The sequence below is a fragment of the Prunus persica genome, chromosome G7 (genome assembly GCF_000346465.2).
Source record: "Prunus persica cultivar Lovell chromosome G7, Prunus_persica_NCBIv2, whole genome shotgun sequence".
Taxonomy (NCBI): domain Eukaryota; kingdom Viridiplantae; phylum Streptophyta; class Magnoliopsida; order Rosales; family Rosaceae; genus Prunus; species Prunus persica.
The window spans coordinates 17,943,957-17,961,053 of NC_034015.1; the positions used below are offsets into that span (position 1 = coordinate 17,943,957).

The 17,097-nt window shown below is 35.8% G+C and overlaps 2 protein-coding genes across 2 annotated transcripts; one reads left to right on the plus strand and one right to left on the minus strand.

Moving 5' to 3' along the window:
- Positions 700-9,208, plus strand: LOC18769086 (exosome complex exonuclease RRP44 homolog A). Its single transcript, XM_007203171.2, has 24 exons — positions 700-906; positions 1,026-1,163; positions 1,259-1,416; positions 1,532-1,587; positions 1,773-1,895; positions 2,057-2,187; positions 2,291-2,531; positions 2,688-2,841; positions 3,141-3,381; positions 3,519-3,675; positions 3,830-3,898; positions 4,298-4,423; positions 4,537-4,589; positions 4,852-4,958; positions 5,957-6,011; positions 6,125-6,224; positions 6,692-6,803; positions 7,102-7,222; positions 7,355-7,414; positions 7,502-7,607; positions 7,679-7,774; positions 8,240-8,321; positions 8,437-8,502; positions 8,652-9,208. The coding sequence occupies exons 1-24, from the start codon at positions 853-855 to the stop codon at positions 8,848-8,850; spliced, it is 2,805 nt and encodes a 934-aa protein (XP_007203233.1). The 5' UTR covers positions 700-852; the 3' UTR covers positions 8,851-9,208.
- Positions 9,368-14,531, minus strand: LOC18770266 (protein PIN-LIKES 7). Its single transcript, XM_007202280.2, is given in 12 exon segments — positions 9,368-9,803; positions 9,898-9,964; positions 9,967-10,079; positions 10,163-10,215; positions 10,322-10,422; positions 10,520-10,618; positions 10,771-10,986; positions 11,077-11,198; positions 11,295-11,419; positions 11,538-11,617; positions 11,732-12,039; positions 14,239-14,531. Coding segments are annotated over 11 exon segments (1,236 nt in total). The 5' UTR covers positions 11,867-12,039; positions 14,239-14,531; the 3' UTR covers positions 9,368-9,678.

The window sequence follows — 17,097 nt, forward strand, 5'->3', positions numbered from 1 at the left end:
AGACTCAAAACTTTCTCATTTAATTAATGAATTGAAAGTCAACACCTAAGAAGAAATGAAAATGTTAAAAAGAGGAGGATTTTATCATTTGTGGATTTTAGTAGTTGTTGTAGTAGTAGCAAAGGGATTTAGTAGTTGAAAATTATTGATGTGTTGCATATACTTACACGTCATCCTCTTGTTGTAAAGTTAAGTTGATTGGAAATGAAAATGTAATAGGTGCATATAATTTCTTGTATGCACTTCTACGGATCCATGATTTTTTTCCCTCATTGTTACAAAAAAATGGACAAACCATTTACTATAACAATCAATTTTAAAAAATACCTTTAAATACATTAATATATATTTTAAAGAATATTTTATGTTGTGTTTCCTATTAACTGGCTAAATGCCTATGTGTTGTATACAAATGACCAATATGTATTTTTATTTTGCTAATTTGTTCATTGTGTTTCGCTCCGTTAGTCAATACTATCAATTCAATTCCGTCAAATTCAGTTCCTTGTATTTCACCCTGTTAAAAAATTATTAAAAGTTTTATATTTTTATTTATTTATATTCAACCTAAAAAACCTAGGATGTCAACACATTTTCAAATAATTGTGAAATTACTTTCAACGTAACCCTAGCGCAACGGTCAAACAGGAGGCTATAAATAAACCAGAGCCGCCGATTGTAAAAATCTCACGTGGCAGTCCCCGCGCTACGAAGGCAAGTTTTTACATTTGAGTGGAAATTTCAGTTCACTCTGCACCTCCTTCCCCCTCAAACCCAACTCCCATTGCAAGAAGAAGAGGGCGGCAAATTAAGCCAAAACGACGCCGTCAGCCATACGATCATAGACCAAACATGTTGCAGAACAAGTCCTTCGTCAAGAGAACCAGAGGAGGCAAAATCACCAAGGTCTCTCTCAGCTCTTGTCCCTCTCAAAAACCCTAACCCTACATTTCATTTTATGCTATTGTTTTCAGTTAGGGGTTTAAGCTAATTAGGGTTTTTGTTTTGGCCGTGCTTCGCCTCAGGTCGTGAGAGAGCACTATCTCAGACACGATATATACTGCGGAGCTCCGATATGCAAAGTTTGCGATACATCCCAGGCTCGCTTGAGCCCTACGCCTTCCACCATTCTCATTTTCGATACCAATGTCGTTCTCAATCAGGTTGGTGATTATATCTAGTTTATTTTTTTGGATTGAAATTTGTTCTCCAACTGCAATGAAAAAGTGATTTAGAGCTATGTTCGTGGTGTTTACAGATTGATTTGCTTGAGAACCCAGCAATCGACGATGTGGTTGTGCTTTCCATTGTGCTTGAAGAGGTTAAGAACAGGAATTTGTCTGTTTACAATAGAGTTAGAGCTCTCTGCAGCAATTCTTTAAGGAAATTCTTTGTTTTCTCCAACGAACACCACAAGTAGGTTCTATTTATAAATTGAGAATCTGTGTTTTGAAGGTTATTTTTTTATCTTGTCGGTTTTGTTGGGATTTTAACCACTTTTTTGACATGGGTTGATTGGTGCTGTATTCAGGGATACATATGTTACGGAAATGAGCGGAGAGAGTAAAAATGATCGAAATGATAGAGGTTTGCTCATGCTGTGATTACAAAATTTGTTTCCTCAGGATATACTTGGTGTTTTGTACTTGTTGATTTTTTGTGTCTTTTTGTTACCTGCCAACACTATGCAATACTGGTTATGGAATTTGGTTTATTGTGTGGCATGCATCTGTAAATTTCCTACTTTTCTCACTTAAGAAATTATTATTCAGCAATTCGGGTGGCTGCTCAATGGTATCAAAGTCATCTTGCTGGTTCTGCCCGGATTTTACTTATAACTAATGACAAAGAGAATAAGAGAAAGGCTATTGAAGAGGGAATTTCTGCAGAAACAGGTGTGTATAATATGGTTGCTATCCACGTCGTTTTTTGACAGCATCTCTTATACTTCAGACCTTCCCTTTGAGTTGAATATCCACATAATTAAATGTGTTTATTTTCAAATGATGGAAGTTTTGTGGAATTACTCACTTGGGAATTATTGCCTCGTCTTCAGTGGAGTCTTATGTGAGGTCATTGAGTCGACCAGATTTGCTTGACCTGCTTGTGCAGCCTGCATCAGAAGATGTAAACATGGAGGAAGTTGAAGATTTGAGACCATCAAAGAGGAAAATCATTTACACAGAGGTACTGCCACTGAGTATGCGTGCCTTCGTGCATTTTAGTGTTGTTATAAGTTCCATGACACAAATGTGGTTCTTACCAGTTTTCTCTCTCTTTTCTTATCCAGCATAAGCCCATGTCTGAGATTACGTCTGGTTTGCATCGTGGTATATACCATCAAGGCAAACTTAGAGTGAATCGTTACAACCCATTTGAAGCATATGTTGGAAGTGAGAGCATTGGTGATGAGATTATAATCTATGGACGTACAAACATGAATAGGGCTTTTGATGGGGATATAGTGGCAGTTGAGCTTCTGCCTCAGGATCAATGGCATGAGGAGAAATCTCTAGCTCTAGCAGATGAAGGTGGGTCTTAGTTTTGATTTTATTTCTAGTTACTTTTTTCGGGTGGGAGGTTGAAAGCATCTCTCTCTCTCTCTCTCTCTCTCTCTCTCTCTCTCTCTCTCTCTCTCTCTCTCCTTATTAATTTTTTTAATTAATATACTTTGTACTATTTTGCAGAGGATGAGGAAGAAGATGTTCATCTGGTTCCAGGAAGTGCTGATGATGCTCCTTGGACTACAGCTCAACCACCAGGTTCTGCTGGAGTAACAGAGTCTATCTCAAGCCGTCCATCTGGCCGTGTTGTTGGTATTATAAAGCGGAATTGGCATTCGTAAGTTGACTTCACTGGCTGCCTGAAGTCTTTTTGTCTTGCTGACTGAAGTGGTGTCTGTTCTAATTATTGTTTGGCTGAAATATGTTTCTTCATTCAAGTAGGTAGCAAACATTGTGTTACCTTTTGGCATGTCTGTGCCTTAAAGTAGGGATTGTTGTGCTATACTAACATCCCACTGTTACCCTGATGTATGTAGATTCTCATTTGCTTCAATTTGCAGTTGCAGCTGTTGGTTGTTATGATGATCTTTTCTAGTGATTGGTTCTGTTATCTGATATAAATTAACACTCGTGCAGTTATTGTGGATCTTTGGAGCCGATGGCTATGCCTGCAGGTAGTGGTGGTGTTGCCCATGCCTTATTTGCCTCGAAAGATCGTAGGATTCCTAAGATTCGAATACACACACGACAGCTTGAGAATCTTCTGGACAAGAGAATTGTTGTGGCGGTTGATTCTTGGGATCGTTTGTCTCGTTATCCTTCTGGCCATTATGTACGAACCATAGGACAAATAGGTGATAGAGATACTGAAACTGAGGTAGGCTGGAAGGAGTTCCATTGTTTGCATTTGTTTGTTTGAACATCCATATTTTACCTTCTTATGTACTATTTAAACATCTACTCAATTGAAGTTTAGATGGCAATGACACTGATTTAACTTTTCGGATGTTGCAGGTGGTCTTGATTGAGAATGATATAAATACAAGACCATTTTCTTCTCAAGTTCTGGCATGCTTGCCACCGTTACCATGGTCTGTGTCTTCTGAAGATTTGGCAAATTCTATTAGACAGGATTTGCGACAATTGCGTGTCTTTAGTGTGGACCCTCCTGGTATATGACCTGTAGATTATTTTTTTATTCCTTGTTCTGCTCCCTCTGCCTAATTTGTTATTGGTTTTTGTTATTTTTTGCTGTTTTCTGTTGGGTAGATAATTAATATTTTAGTTAAATGTTATGATAAGTGCTTTGCTTCTGGGTTCTGCAGGATGCAAGGATATTGATGATGCATTGCAATGTACATCTCTTCCAAATGGAAATTATGAAGTTGGAGTCCGTATCCTCAACCTCATGACATTTATTAATAATTGAAGTTGCTTGTATAACTGAAATGTAAGGTTTAATTGTGCATTAGCGATAAAGATTGTGCATTTATCTTTGTGTCAATGCATATCCAAGTCTGAAAGAAGAGACAGTTTCTGCAAGTTCAGAAGACAAAAACATGAAATTTATTTTAGAATATAATTATAATGCATTAATTCAGTCTTGTCCATTGCTTTCTATGCTTCCTACTTTTGTTTGGTGCATTACATTTTTTTTTCTCATTTCTAACATGTATTGTTGTTCACTTACTCAAAGATTTTGTTTTTCATGCCTTATTCTGCCACCCATGCCAACTTTTGCTGTAAGTATAAAATGAGTAACCTGCAAGCTTATCCTTAATGACTTCAATTAGATATTGCTGATGTAACAAATTTTGTACACTCGGACACTCCTCTTGATGATGAGGCTTCACAAAGGGGCACTTCGGTCTACCTAGTTGAACGGCGAATTGACATGCTTCCAAAACCTTTGACGGAAGGTGACTTTTTAAAATAAAATAAAAATCTTCTTCTGTAATGAGTGCAGTAAAAAGAAAGTTTGATATTATGATTGCATTTTCTGTGATTTAAAGATACACTTCTTATTATGCAGATGTATGTTCTCTTCGAGCAGATGTGGAGAGGCTAGCTTTTTCTGTTATATGGGTATGTACTCCCTACTAGTCACAATAAGACTAATATTTTAAACTATTAGTTATTTCTTTTATAATTTGAAATTCTTAAATCAATCAATAAGCTGGATTTTGCATTTTTTTTCGTAAAACACAAACTTACGCAGTGTTTATCAGTCATAAAACACACATTTGTATACAAACACACATGAATCTCACATAAGATAGGTTTAACCAATGTTGGAGTCTTCTTTTGTTTTTTTGGATTGGTGTAAACTTGTTTACCTGAATTTCAGGAAATGACACCTGAAGCTGAGATTATTTCTACGAGGTACACAAAAAGTGTCATCAAATCGTGTGCAGCATTGTCTTACATTGAAGCTCAAGCGAGGATGGATGATAGGTGCATTTCTACTCCCACTTAGTTACCTTTTGGTAGATAAATTCATTTTGACCATACCACTTTGGTTTGCAGGATACTCTTATGTTCAATAATTATAATGATGTTTTGTTAATCTTAGTAAACTTTACTTCTTGTTAGAATAATAGATTTGTTTCAGGTATGTTTTTGCTACATGAGCATTATATTTGCTCCACTTCATGCATTCACTTGTTATGTTTCTACCTATATACTGCATGTGCATTTGATTGTAATGTATAAAATGACAATATATCCTACAATGCTCTAGGAAGCATATTTTGTTGTGATTTGACACACCCATGATATGTAAAAGTAAGATGAATGATAGAAGTGAGTTGGTCTTAACTTTTGAAAGAAAGAGAGTACATTAGGGATGCAAGTCTCCGCAGAATGTGATCATATGGGGTTGGAATGGTCTGATAAGTAAATAACCTAATTAGAGCCTCCAAGAAGAGATCTAGATTGTAGTTCTTCTTCTATTTTTCAAGATGATGCCTAATCACCAGAATACAGAGTAAGGTTGATGTGGCTAACCCATAATGTGTTGGGTTGAGCGTTATCTACTGAATCCTGGATAGCGATGAATAGCTGTGTATTATGAACTAGAAGTGCATATAAAGGAGCTTGACAGCACTAGCCATAAGTGTGCAAGTGTCAACTTTAGAAATCCATAATAAAATGGGCCTATGGTATGCATTGCCTGGCAAACAAACTGGTTCTAACTCCTCCTGGTGGAAAATATCTAAGAATCTGGCATCTTTTGTTGCTATAGCACTCAGTGAACAAGGAGAGAGATTAAACTCTATGCGGCACCAATGGTGAATTTTAAACATGCACCAATGATTCAATCTGTTCAATGGTGTAGGGTTTTTGCAATTGGCCCCTGCATGGTTGATCCCTTTCCTATGGCCCCAATAAAAGTTTCTTGAAGCTTTGCATTTTTATAATAAGGCTTTCTTATTGCGTTTTTCTTACTGCAGTCGGTTGATGGATCCATTAACTACAGATTTAAGAAACATGAATGCTTTAGCAAAGGTATGCACACGTGGGCTTTACTTTGGCTATGAATTCATGGGTTAAACTGCTGTAATATGCTATCTACTTTCTTGACTTCTCTGAACAATATGCATTTGTATATGATGCTACAGATAATGAGGGAAAGACGTATTCAGAGAGGAGCCTTAACTCTTGCATCTGCTGAAGTCAAGTTTCAAATTGACACCGAGACTCATGATCCTCTTGATATTGGTATGCGGTTGGAAAGGCAAATTTCATGTTCAACATATCAAATTTTCGTTGATTGTAGTCCTAGTCTGAATCCTGAACCGATTTACTTGCACTGAGAAAAGATCAGCTGTGCTGTTGAATAATCCACCAATGAATAATTACCTTATTTCATGATATTAATTGCTTAGCGCTGCTCTAGGGTCATGTATATAAATATTTACAGCGAACTCCACTTACCTCACATGCATGCATGTTCACATTTTTTGGCTGATATTATTCACATTCACATTGGTTTTAAAGTTGGTAATGCATATATCATATTCTACCCATGTTTAGTACTTTGTGTTTGTGAAGGTCATAGCATCATTAGGTAGACTCTATTAAACATGTTGCTTTGGAGTCTGGTTTTATTCCTTTTTTTCTTTTGTAGCAATTTCATTATTTTGGCTCTTTTCTTAGCTGTTTCTAATCATGACTTGTTTCTGCAGGAATGTACCAGATTCGTGAAGCAAACCAGATGGTTGAGGAATTTATGCTTGCTGCTAATGTTTCAGTTGCCGAGAAGATCCTTAAACATTTTCCTCTTTGTTCACTATTGAGGTAAGTGGGTGGATTTTTCTTAAACAATTTTCATGGTCTCGTGTTATTTTTCCTGGAATGTCCTTCTGGTTGTCTTTTTATTACAATTAAGGCTATAAAGTGGCAGGGCGGTCTATTTAGGTTGGCTGTGTTTGAATGTATCACTTTTTCGTTAAATGTAGATCTCTTATCTAAATGGTTGATGTAATTTTCTTTTTTCATCTAAACTTTGTGGTTATGGCAGGATAGGTGCATGGCTGCCTTCTAACTTTGCCACGTCTCTTTTTTTGGTCATTTAATTTACGTATGTGTTCTGCAGGCGCCATCCTACTCCAACGAGAGAGATGCTTGAGCCTTTGTTGCGTACAGCTGCTGCTGTTGGTCTCAACTTGGATGTCTCATCATCAAAAGCACTGGCTGATTCACTTGACTCTGCAGTGGTAGGTGTTTAGTTTGTATGCATGTTATTAGTATGAGACTTATGGCTTTTCTTCAGTTAATTTGTGTTTCATCATTTTGTTCTCTCTCTCTCTCACACACCCACATATTGTAAAAAATTGAATTTGTCCCAGGCTGATGATCCATACTTCAATAAGCTGATTCGTATATTGGCTACTAGATGCATGACACAGGTAACTTTACTTGAATGGTTGAGTGAAGTTGAAATTCTCTAGAAGGACACCTTTCTACATGTATTCATTTACCTTCTATTTGCATAGGCTGTTTATTTCTCTAGCGGGGATCTCAGCCCTCCAGAATATCTTCATTATGGGCTTGCAGCACCTCTATATACTCATTTTACTTCTCCAATAAGGAGATATGCAGGTTAGATTCAGTTTTAGTCACGTAATGATCGAGTTATTGTTGTTTGACTTACGAACTTTCTTTTCCTGCAGATGTCATAGTGCACAGGTTGCTTGCTGCATCTTTAGGGATACAGAAGCTTCCTGCTATATTCCAAGACGGAACCCGGCTAACTAGCATTGCTGACAGTATGGAATAATTTTCCTTGTCTTTTTTTCTTTTTTGTACATTTTCATATTTATGAGTGATATTACCATAAGAAAAATGCTTGGCTCCTCACCCCACAAACCAATGACAATTTGACATGTATCCAAATTTTTTTCCTAATAAGTGCTTACTTGCAAGTCAATACATATCAAATTATTATTGGCTTGTAAGGAGGAATGGGTCCTTATTGTTCTTAGAATATCAATGCAGCCACCCGGCTTATAACTGAGATTCCAAATGTGCCTATATTCTGTATAATGTGCTTTAACGGAAATTTTCTTTTCTATATTTATATTTACTCTTCTGAGTGAAGATTCTTATTTGCTCTTCTAGGACATGGTTGATTCATTTATCTCAATACTTTGTAGGTAATAGCTTCTCAACTTTATATTTACTTTGGGTATATTGAACTCTAAGAATGCTGCTTTCACTTATTTGTGCTACAGATTTAAATTATCGACATAGAAATGCCCAGATGGCAAGCCGGGCCTCAGTGGAGCTCCATACCCTCATTTTCTTCAGGAAACGGTATGAAGCACACACACACACACACACACACACACACACACACACACACACTCTCTCTCTCTCTCTCTCTCTCTCTCTCTCTCTCTCTCTCTAATATTTCCTTTCATTCATGTAGGCCAACGGACACAGAGGCAAGAATAGTAAGGATAAGATCCAATGGATTTTTTGTATTTGTGCCCAAGTATGTTTCCTCACCTTATACAGAATCCTTTTCTGTCTGTTTTGTGTGTGTGGACTGACTTTAATATTCTGGAGTGGAGTCGAGTGTTAAGATAAACTTGTGGAGGTGGTTTACATATGTGAACTCTTTCTTTTTCCCATCTTTTGCAGGTATGGAATTGAAGGGCCTGTCTACTTGACCCCAAGAGGTGATAAGGAAGGCGGAGAGTGGTTTGTTGACGAGCAGCAGCAGAAGATTAGAAAAATGGATGGCAGCATGTCATACAGTGTTCTGCAGACGGTGTTTATTCATTTGGAGATTGTGGAGCCCCAGCCCAATAGGCCGAAACTCCAGCTTACGCTAGTGTAGCCAAGTAACTTTGCCCTCTCCCCAGTACTCTGTTTTCAGATGAGAAGTATCTGCAGTGGGTTGTGTGAACCAGAAGCTTTTGCAATGCTTGGTTCTAACCATCAAGGGGAGAGAGCTGTCATAGGACACATAGGAAATAGTGTATAGTTTCACAGTATAATTTGTTTTACTTTTTGAATTTACGGTGTGAGAGTTTTGGAAATTGATTGTAGAGCTGAGAGATTAGAAATTGATTCTACGCACAAAACAGTTTAATTTTAAGGTGTTATTGTTGCCAACCCAAACGACTCAGTTGTATTTTTTAGGTTTAATGTTTTACAATTTATATTCCAGGTCTGGTTGGGCAGTTTGAAGGATAGTTTAATCTGGTTATTATTATTGATGACTCAACAAATAATAGTTAAACTTGATGTTTTTCCACGAATTTTCTGCCAGTGGATGTCCCAAGCTAAAAATTGGTGCTTGCATTGATACTAATTTCAATTCAACAAGAACAATGCACCACAATGAATCATAATGCAAAAATCAAGGCTTTATCTATGAGAAACATTGAGCTAAGAAAAATCTAACACACAATCACCCCCTTCTCTTCATATATATTTTTCCTATTACACAATAAGTAAACGAAACTATGGGATCTACATACACGCCCAAATCATACTCTAACTAATTTTGTTCTTCCAGTTGAAACAACCAATCGAATCGAAAAATGGAGGACAAAAGAACACCCAAATGCAGGAATGTAGATCCTTCTTCCCTCTGAAGTGTAAGCCTCTCACTATAAAATGCACCATTTAGGGATGCTTGCCATCCTCAGCTGAAGGCAGTTCAAGACAAGAGCCACATATAGACTGTTGACCAAATAGTAAGCGCCAAGGCTGCAACCAAGTATGTCCACAGGAAGATCACTGAGCACTCTGCCTCAGCCACATCAAACAGCTGGGTCATGGTTCCTGCATTAATTATAAGGAAGATTGTTAACAACCCTAGATTGTGAAGCTTGCTATTTGCAGAAGCATAATGGAGTTAGAAACACTTGCTGCTTACCAATATTCATGGCAGGTGGCAGGGTAAACTGAACCATTGTTTTGATGAGTCATAAAATCACTTCTAGTTTAATGGTTTAGGGTTTAGAGTCTAGGGTTTAGAGATTAGTGTGGGCATTACTACGTATCTAACAATGATCACTCCAATGATGATAGGAATTTTGATCGTCGATTTGCGTAAACCTATTCGATTAGTTTGTCAGATTGTCTCACCTCCTAGAACAGAAGAAAACTAGTTCTAATGTTGAAAATCATAGGTTCATTACCTTGGATGAGGTTGCCTCCAAGAATAAGTGTGATACAAGGGATGGTTCCATTCCTGCATAGTGCAGTTATTGTTACTTGGCTTAGTGCACAGAATGTGTTCGGTTTAAATTTGTTTGATTGAACCATAAGGGATGCGCCTTAAGCAGAAAGGTACCTACCCAAGTTGTGTAATAGAGTCTTCGATCACCCGCAGGGGGGCGCTGTCACCAATTATTATCTTCTTAAGAAATGGAATTGACCCAATAAAAAATCCCACAATCTGATCATAGACAGATAACAAAGACAAGTCAGTTCTTGGTCAGTCTTGAGGTCTCGAGAAGCATTTATACCGTAAGAGAAATGTCAGAAAAACTCACCGCAGCTACCGTTGGTGGTGCCAGTAACTCATGTAAAATCTGCTTAACAAATGCTACTACTTTTCGGCTGAATGGTACGTCTGATTCATCGGCTACTATCTGCCATTTGAGAAATCCAGATAGTCCAAACAACATGCTTGAGTTAATATTTGCATATATATATATATATATATATAAAACACAAACTGAAGCCAGACTAGTTCTAGTTTTCATCAGACTTTTTATGTAGATTGGTATATGAGGGTACTCACAGCTTCTTGGTTTCTAGAACCATTTGATGAAACTACTATAGAACCCTGCTCTTCATCTTCTCCCTTGAGAAGGGGAGTTTCCCCCTCAGCGTCTAAATCACTGTTGGGATTCTTTGAGGCCTCCTCAGCTGCCTCAATTGCTTGAAGAGCTTTCCATTTCATCGCTGAAGTTCGTATCAGCTGGTAACTGTAAGTCCAGATGAAGAAACCCCCAAGCTGCAATAACCAAGTTACCTGTTAGCTTTGAAATTAATTCATTTTTTATTTTTAAATCATGAACAAGTAGAGGTTTAACAATTGCATTACCGCCATGGAAAAAGACACATATGAGAGTCCAACCCTTTTACAAACACTATGATCGCCAAATGGGTTCCCATCCTCTTCACAGATTGCAGGGATAAGTATAAGGGGAAGGTTTCCCAAGTTTGCTATTCAACAAGATTTGCCATTACTTGATGAGCACACTTCAAATTTGCTGCTATAAGAAAGAGATGAAAAACTATATAAAAAAATTGAGCATTTACCTGATGAACATGCAGCCATTACCAGGCCTTCCTGATAAGGTTTTGGTCTGACTATCTTTACCAAAATCCATCCAAGTATCCCTCCAAATAGAAATGTAAGCCCCACGTTTACGATCATAAACCACCTGAATCAACGATCAAACAAGGTCCAAGAAAATGGGAAGATATAAAAACAAAGATATTAAACAGAATAAAAATGAAAGCACAAAGAAACAAGATCCAAATACGGATACGGAAGCATACATTGAAATAATGTCTTCAAATGTAATAGTCTTGGCCACACTTGCAAACACCAGTGAGGGGGTGAAAACCACAAACACAACCTGCATTTTTTTGTAAATCATAACTCAACAACTTCCAATTAATCATAAATACTTATTTGCATCTGATTCATGCAGGAACCAACTTATGTACCAAAAAACACAACATGTGCCTACCTTGTTCATGGACCGCCGGGCGTCTACAGGGAGAAGATTCCAATACTCAGTTGCCATGAAAGCTCCCAGTACACTGATTATGAGAACTTGGAAAGTTGGCATACAAGCCACCTCCAACAATGTCCAGAAACCCATCTCTCTTTCTCTATTTTTTTCCTTTTTTTTTTCCTTGGTAGTTGAAACTTCAGACAGAGATTGCAGTTTCTGGTTTTCTAGTCCCAGTACTGTCCAAATGTGTTTTTCTTTGCAGTGTTTTTATATGAGATGCTTGAACTTCGTTACTGCACTACTAAAACAAAAGAAAAATCCTGGGAAACAAAAACAAACAGAGAGAAGAAAACAGAATATTAGCCATCATCAAAATCCAAAGCAAAAATCACAGAGTGGAATTCAAGTTGTTTTTTTCCAAGGAAAGCCACCAAAGTTGATGCCTACATATTACATGTGAGGCCATACCATAGGGAGGAAATAGCCATGAAGGTAGTAACATTTGTCACTACTTGGTTCAATCCCATCACAGAGCGCTTATCTTTTGTACAAATTTGTTGTGCATATCTTTTGAATCTCTGGGAATTTACTTTTAAAATAAAATAAAAATCATTCTTTGTATTTAACCCAGGTGATAAAAAATGTTTATGGTTTTTTAATTGGTGGTTTAAGCCAATTAGGAGGAACTTGGTTGGTCAGCTATAAATAGTCTATTTTTCCATTTAAATATGGTTTTATTTTAATATCAATAGAAGAATTTGTACAGACCAAAAACAGGGTAGATCTATATAACATGATTTAGAATTTGGGTTTACTTTTAATTTCTATGCCAATAATATTGGACTGATTGACAACACTAAGGCATGCTAAACCTTGAGGTTCAAAGTTCAAATTCAATCGGAATTTGTCAAAGCATATAAAATATAATAATAATTTGGGACCCAGAAAAAGCCAAATCCAGCAGGTGACAACACAAAGTAACCAAATAAAAAATAAAAAAGTAACCAATTGAAAAGACTCTCACTTGTGGTGAGAAATGCCCTTTTTTTGTGGACTTGTAGTTTTGACAATACAAGATGGTGGTCGCTAAACTAAGAAAGAAAGAAAAATGTAGGTATAAATAGTGTTAGATTTATTTCTCTTCTTAGATGACTCAAATAGTCGGTGATTTATTTTGTGAGTCTCTGGAAATTATTCATTCACAAAAAAGGCCAGCAAAATTTTTTCAATGAAAATGCTCAGAGGTTCATGAATTTCTTTTAAATTTCATATTCTTCAAAAGGAAGTTTTTGTAGCTGGATCGAATGGTCAATTCCAGTCAAATGATGCAGCCGATAAGCATAAAACCTAAATCAGATGCTAAAATTGACAGAACTTTGTCTATGCGCAAACATCATCAAAACAAAACGTGTATGATAAAGTATAAGTGGCAATTGTATTGTGTTACCGTATTCGCAAATTGCAACTTCTCCTAAACATATAGAAAAATCTTTAGGCATTATAGTGACGAAGAGACAGAGAGACACAAAGGGACCATGGACATTAATAATCATTATGTATATGGGTCTCAACTGGGGTCCACTATAAGGGTTGGTTTCACCAAAAAAGAGAAAGGGAAAGGAAAAAAAAAAGCATCTGAACCGAAAGAAGTGAAGAAACAAAAACTAAAAACGAGTAAGGGCTCGTTTGGAAAGGTTAGAATCAATTCTGAGAAGAAACACCTTCTACGTGTTTCTCTATATAATCACTTTTAATGATTTTAAGTCATTTTAGAAAGAAACACCTCTCATATGCTTCCAATTAAGATATTAAATTTTAATATTTTTGAAAAAAAAATTCTAACTCCTCCTTGAAAGCGAGTGAAGCAGACAAATCAGAATGTGATTTAAGGGGTGTATTATTGAGGGACGCGTCAACACTTGCTTAAAACGCAAAGCTAGCTTTTGATTATTTTCCGTAAACGAAAATGAGAAGTCTTTTTAATTGTTTTGGAAAAAAGCCAAAAACATTTCGAACTGCCTTAATTTTGTGGTTGAGAGGTGTGCAAATTCTGCAAAGATTCAAAAGTGCTAATAAAATATTTTTTTTAAAAAAAGAAAAGAAATACTTAAGTTAAAAACCATTTGACACGTGTGTGAATAATTTTTATTTTTTGCTAACAAGTGACAACCGCTAGATTTAGAACAACTTAAAGGAAACCCAGAATTTGATAGATACACCCACCATTTCCACGAAGACAGGAATGTTGGAGAAGTGACCAGAAACAACTATATAGAACCAGAAGAACTTTGATTTTTTTTTTTTTTTTTAAAAAGAAGAAGAAGAAGCAGAAGAACAAGTACTAATTAATAACCCATCAAATCAAGAAGATTTACAATTTATATGTACCTTCATGGGTTCGAGAAACAATATCAAAACGACAGATCGGCATGCAAAGAAATAGCAGGAGAAAATTGAAGAACCATGTTCATGAAATTAAGCAGAAAATTGAAAGGGAAGAGAATTAAGAGATGATGAACCTGGAAATGAGTTTGGGGTGACAGAGTTGCGCACCAGCAAAAGCAAACATGGTTGAGAGAAAATGGGAGGGAGAAAGTAGTGGGAAGCTGATGGGGCTGAATGAGGAGAGAGAATAAGAAGAAGAAGAAGAAGAAGCCATGACCCAAGAGACTCGCATGCGCCTTTTAATTTGGAGTATAAATCTCTACGAATTGATGGTGCTCGTTATATACAACAAGCTTGAGCTTCTTGCGTATATGCTTCGTATTTACTATTTATGCACAGGGATGTTTGCTCCCTCCCACCAATGACTTTAATTCATTTGTACTTATAACCGCACAATATTTAACCAAAGCTTCATAAAAGTAACATAAGATGTTTACATTATTGAAGCATTTGACTGTGAATTTGAACCATCGATTAAGTCGATTCTTAACTGAACGTGTCACGATTTACGTCCCGACAAAATAAAAGAATTGATAATTAGTACACATGAAGTGCCGATCATCACCACATAAAACCAAAAAAGTACATTATTGCAGGCACACAGCCTCACATGCAATAATACACAAGTAAAATTAGCAAACGAAACATGAAAAAGGGCTGAAGATGCAAAAAGAGTGCAAGTATTTGTCGTACCAGTTTATGAACGCAATGCCAAACTTCTTCTGCAATATATATATATATATATATATATATATATATATATTACTTTTTTACTTTTTTTCTTGATAGGGGATCCAATTGCAGCTCTCAAATGGTTGAGCATATCCTATTAATACAAATCGACAGATCACAGATTCACATGGGATATTTTTGTGGGTGATTTGGAATTCTATTAGGCAGGCTGTCATGTAGACAAATTCGAATTTGTCAGTCCAACCAATAATTTGGCTACGCCAAAATTCTACTGCATAATGATTCATGCATATGCATTGCCTCCTGTACGTACAGTCAGCATGATTATATATATATAGTATCCTAAATCCTACGTGTCATCTCAATTGGCCACACAATACGCCAATGGACAGAGAATTTTCTGACCAAATCTCAATCAACAAAATAAAATAACTAAACCACTTGTGTTATTTGGTGAAGGCATGATGAGCGACTGGTTTGGAGTTATCTCCATCAATATGGCATTACGCGGTGCCAGGGATACTTAAGGTAAGGGTTACTAATTTAATTCAATTTGACGAATGTGCTTACGTATTTAAGAAAAACTTGTATGTCACGGTTTTATGTATAATATTTTATCTATCTCTTTTATAATGTAACAAGAAAACGGACATAGATTACATGAATTTATTGTGTAAATTATCCTCCAATACTGTTGGAATTTGAAAAATGTTTTAAAAAATTTACTGTTTTGATTGTTTTATTTTATATATTGTGGGAGTTATAAATATTTATTTTCAAATTATTATTTCTATATTGAATGCTTTAATTTTTTGATTTAATGTGGTGAAGGTTACATGTTCTTGGATGTCTATAAAAAGTCACTCCTACTTCACATTTGATACACTATCGGAATATCACCACCACAATCTAATTCTCTCATCTTCTACCTTTTATACTTTCTCTACTTATATTATTATTTTTGGTCGGTTTTGTGACTTAGAGACCTATATCCGATTGTGAACGTGCTCATAACGTACCTTGAGCCTGTGTATTCGGTGTCGTATCTTGGAGTTTTGTAAACCGTCAATACCTGCACGTAGGGCTGCTACAAAGGCTTTAGAACAACATTGATGTGCTTCACCATACCAGGCTTACTTTCATAATCTTAATTTATTTTACTTTTATATATTAATTTTTTATTTAGTTTTACTTTACCTCAAAAGACTTTTCAATTTATTTTGTATATTATTTATATTATAAAGGGTTTTGCGTTTGGCTAATACTAAAAGAGGAAAACTATATTTTTTTTTTATAACAATCTAAATCCTTTATATATTAATATTACTTTCTTTCCGTACTACCGTTATAATGTGTGTGTTTGCTTCTTTAACTTTATATATAAACTTTACCGCATTACACACATATATATATAAAAAAATTAATATAAAAAAAAGAGAGGCCTAACCCTATTGATTATGGGACCAGACCATATTGCATTTGTGCGTGTCGATTTGAGCTTTATAAAATGCTGCCACTATAAGTCACTTGCATTTTGGTCAACCCACAATTTTTATGAAGACAAATTTGATTTGAATATTTAATTGTTGCAATTTTGCAAATTTTTGTAGTATACTATTTACTTTTGGTTTCAAATTCTTGAAAGAAAAATAAAACGTGCAAAGAGTTCTTTTGTAGTTTAATTGTTTTGAATTCAAAATCTAATATTGTGTCAACTTTAGTTTTGGCCTATTTTGTATTCAATTGCTATATATATATTTTTCTTTTCATTTATAGCTATTAATTTTGCAAAACAGGCAAAGAGTTTATTTGATATTATTGCAAGTTTTATTGAGCCTAATTGTTCTTTACTTTGCTAGTTGTCATTGCTTTGAATTTAGCAGAAAAACGTACAGTTTTTGTAGTATATATGCAGTAGTTTAACACCTTGGTCTGATTCTGATTTGGGAGGCAATCCACTAATTAAAAGCCTTAACTAGTTGGCTGGAAAAGGGAGAGCAGCATATTTCGAGAAAGGTTTTATTATAATTATTATGATTATTATTTTGTTCATCCACATTTTTTATTTTTCATAGGAAAGTTTCAAGTGTTTACAGGATACGAGCAATGTAAGTGTACACTTACAAGAGTCACAAGTTGTTATATCTTGAAGAGTAGGGTTGCCATACAACCTAACTACATCGAGACATTATCTCTGAAGGGTGAAATCCCAAAAGAACCTTTCAGAGAGATATCACAAG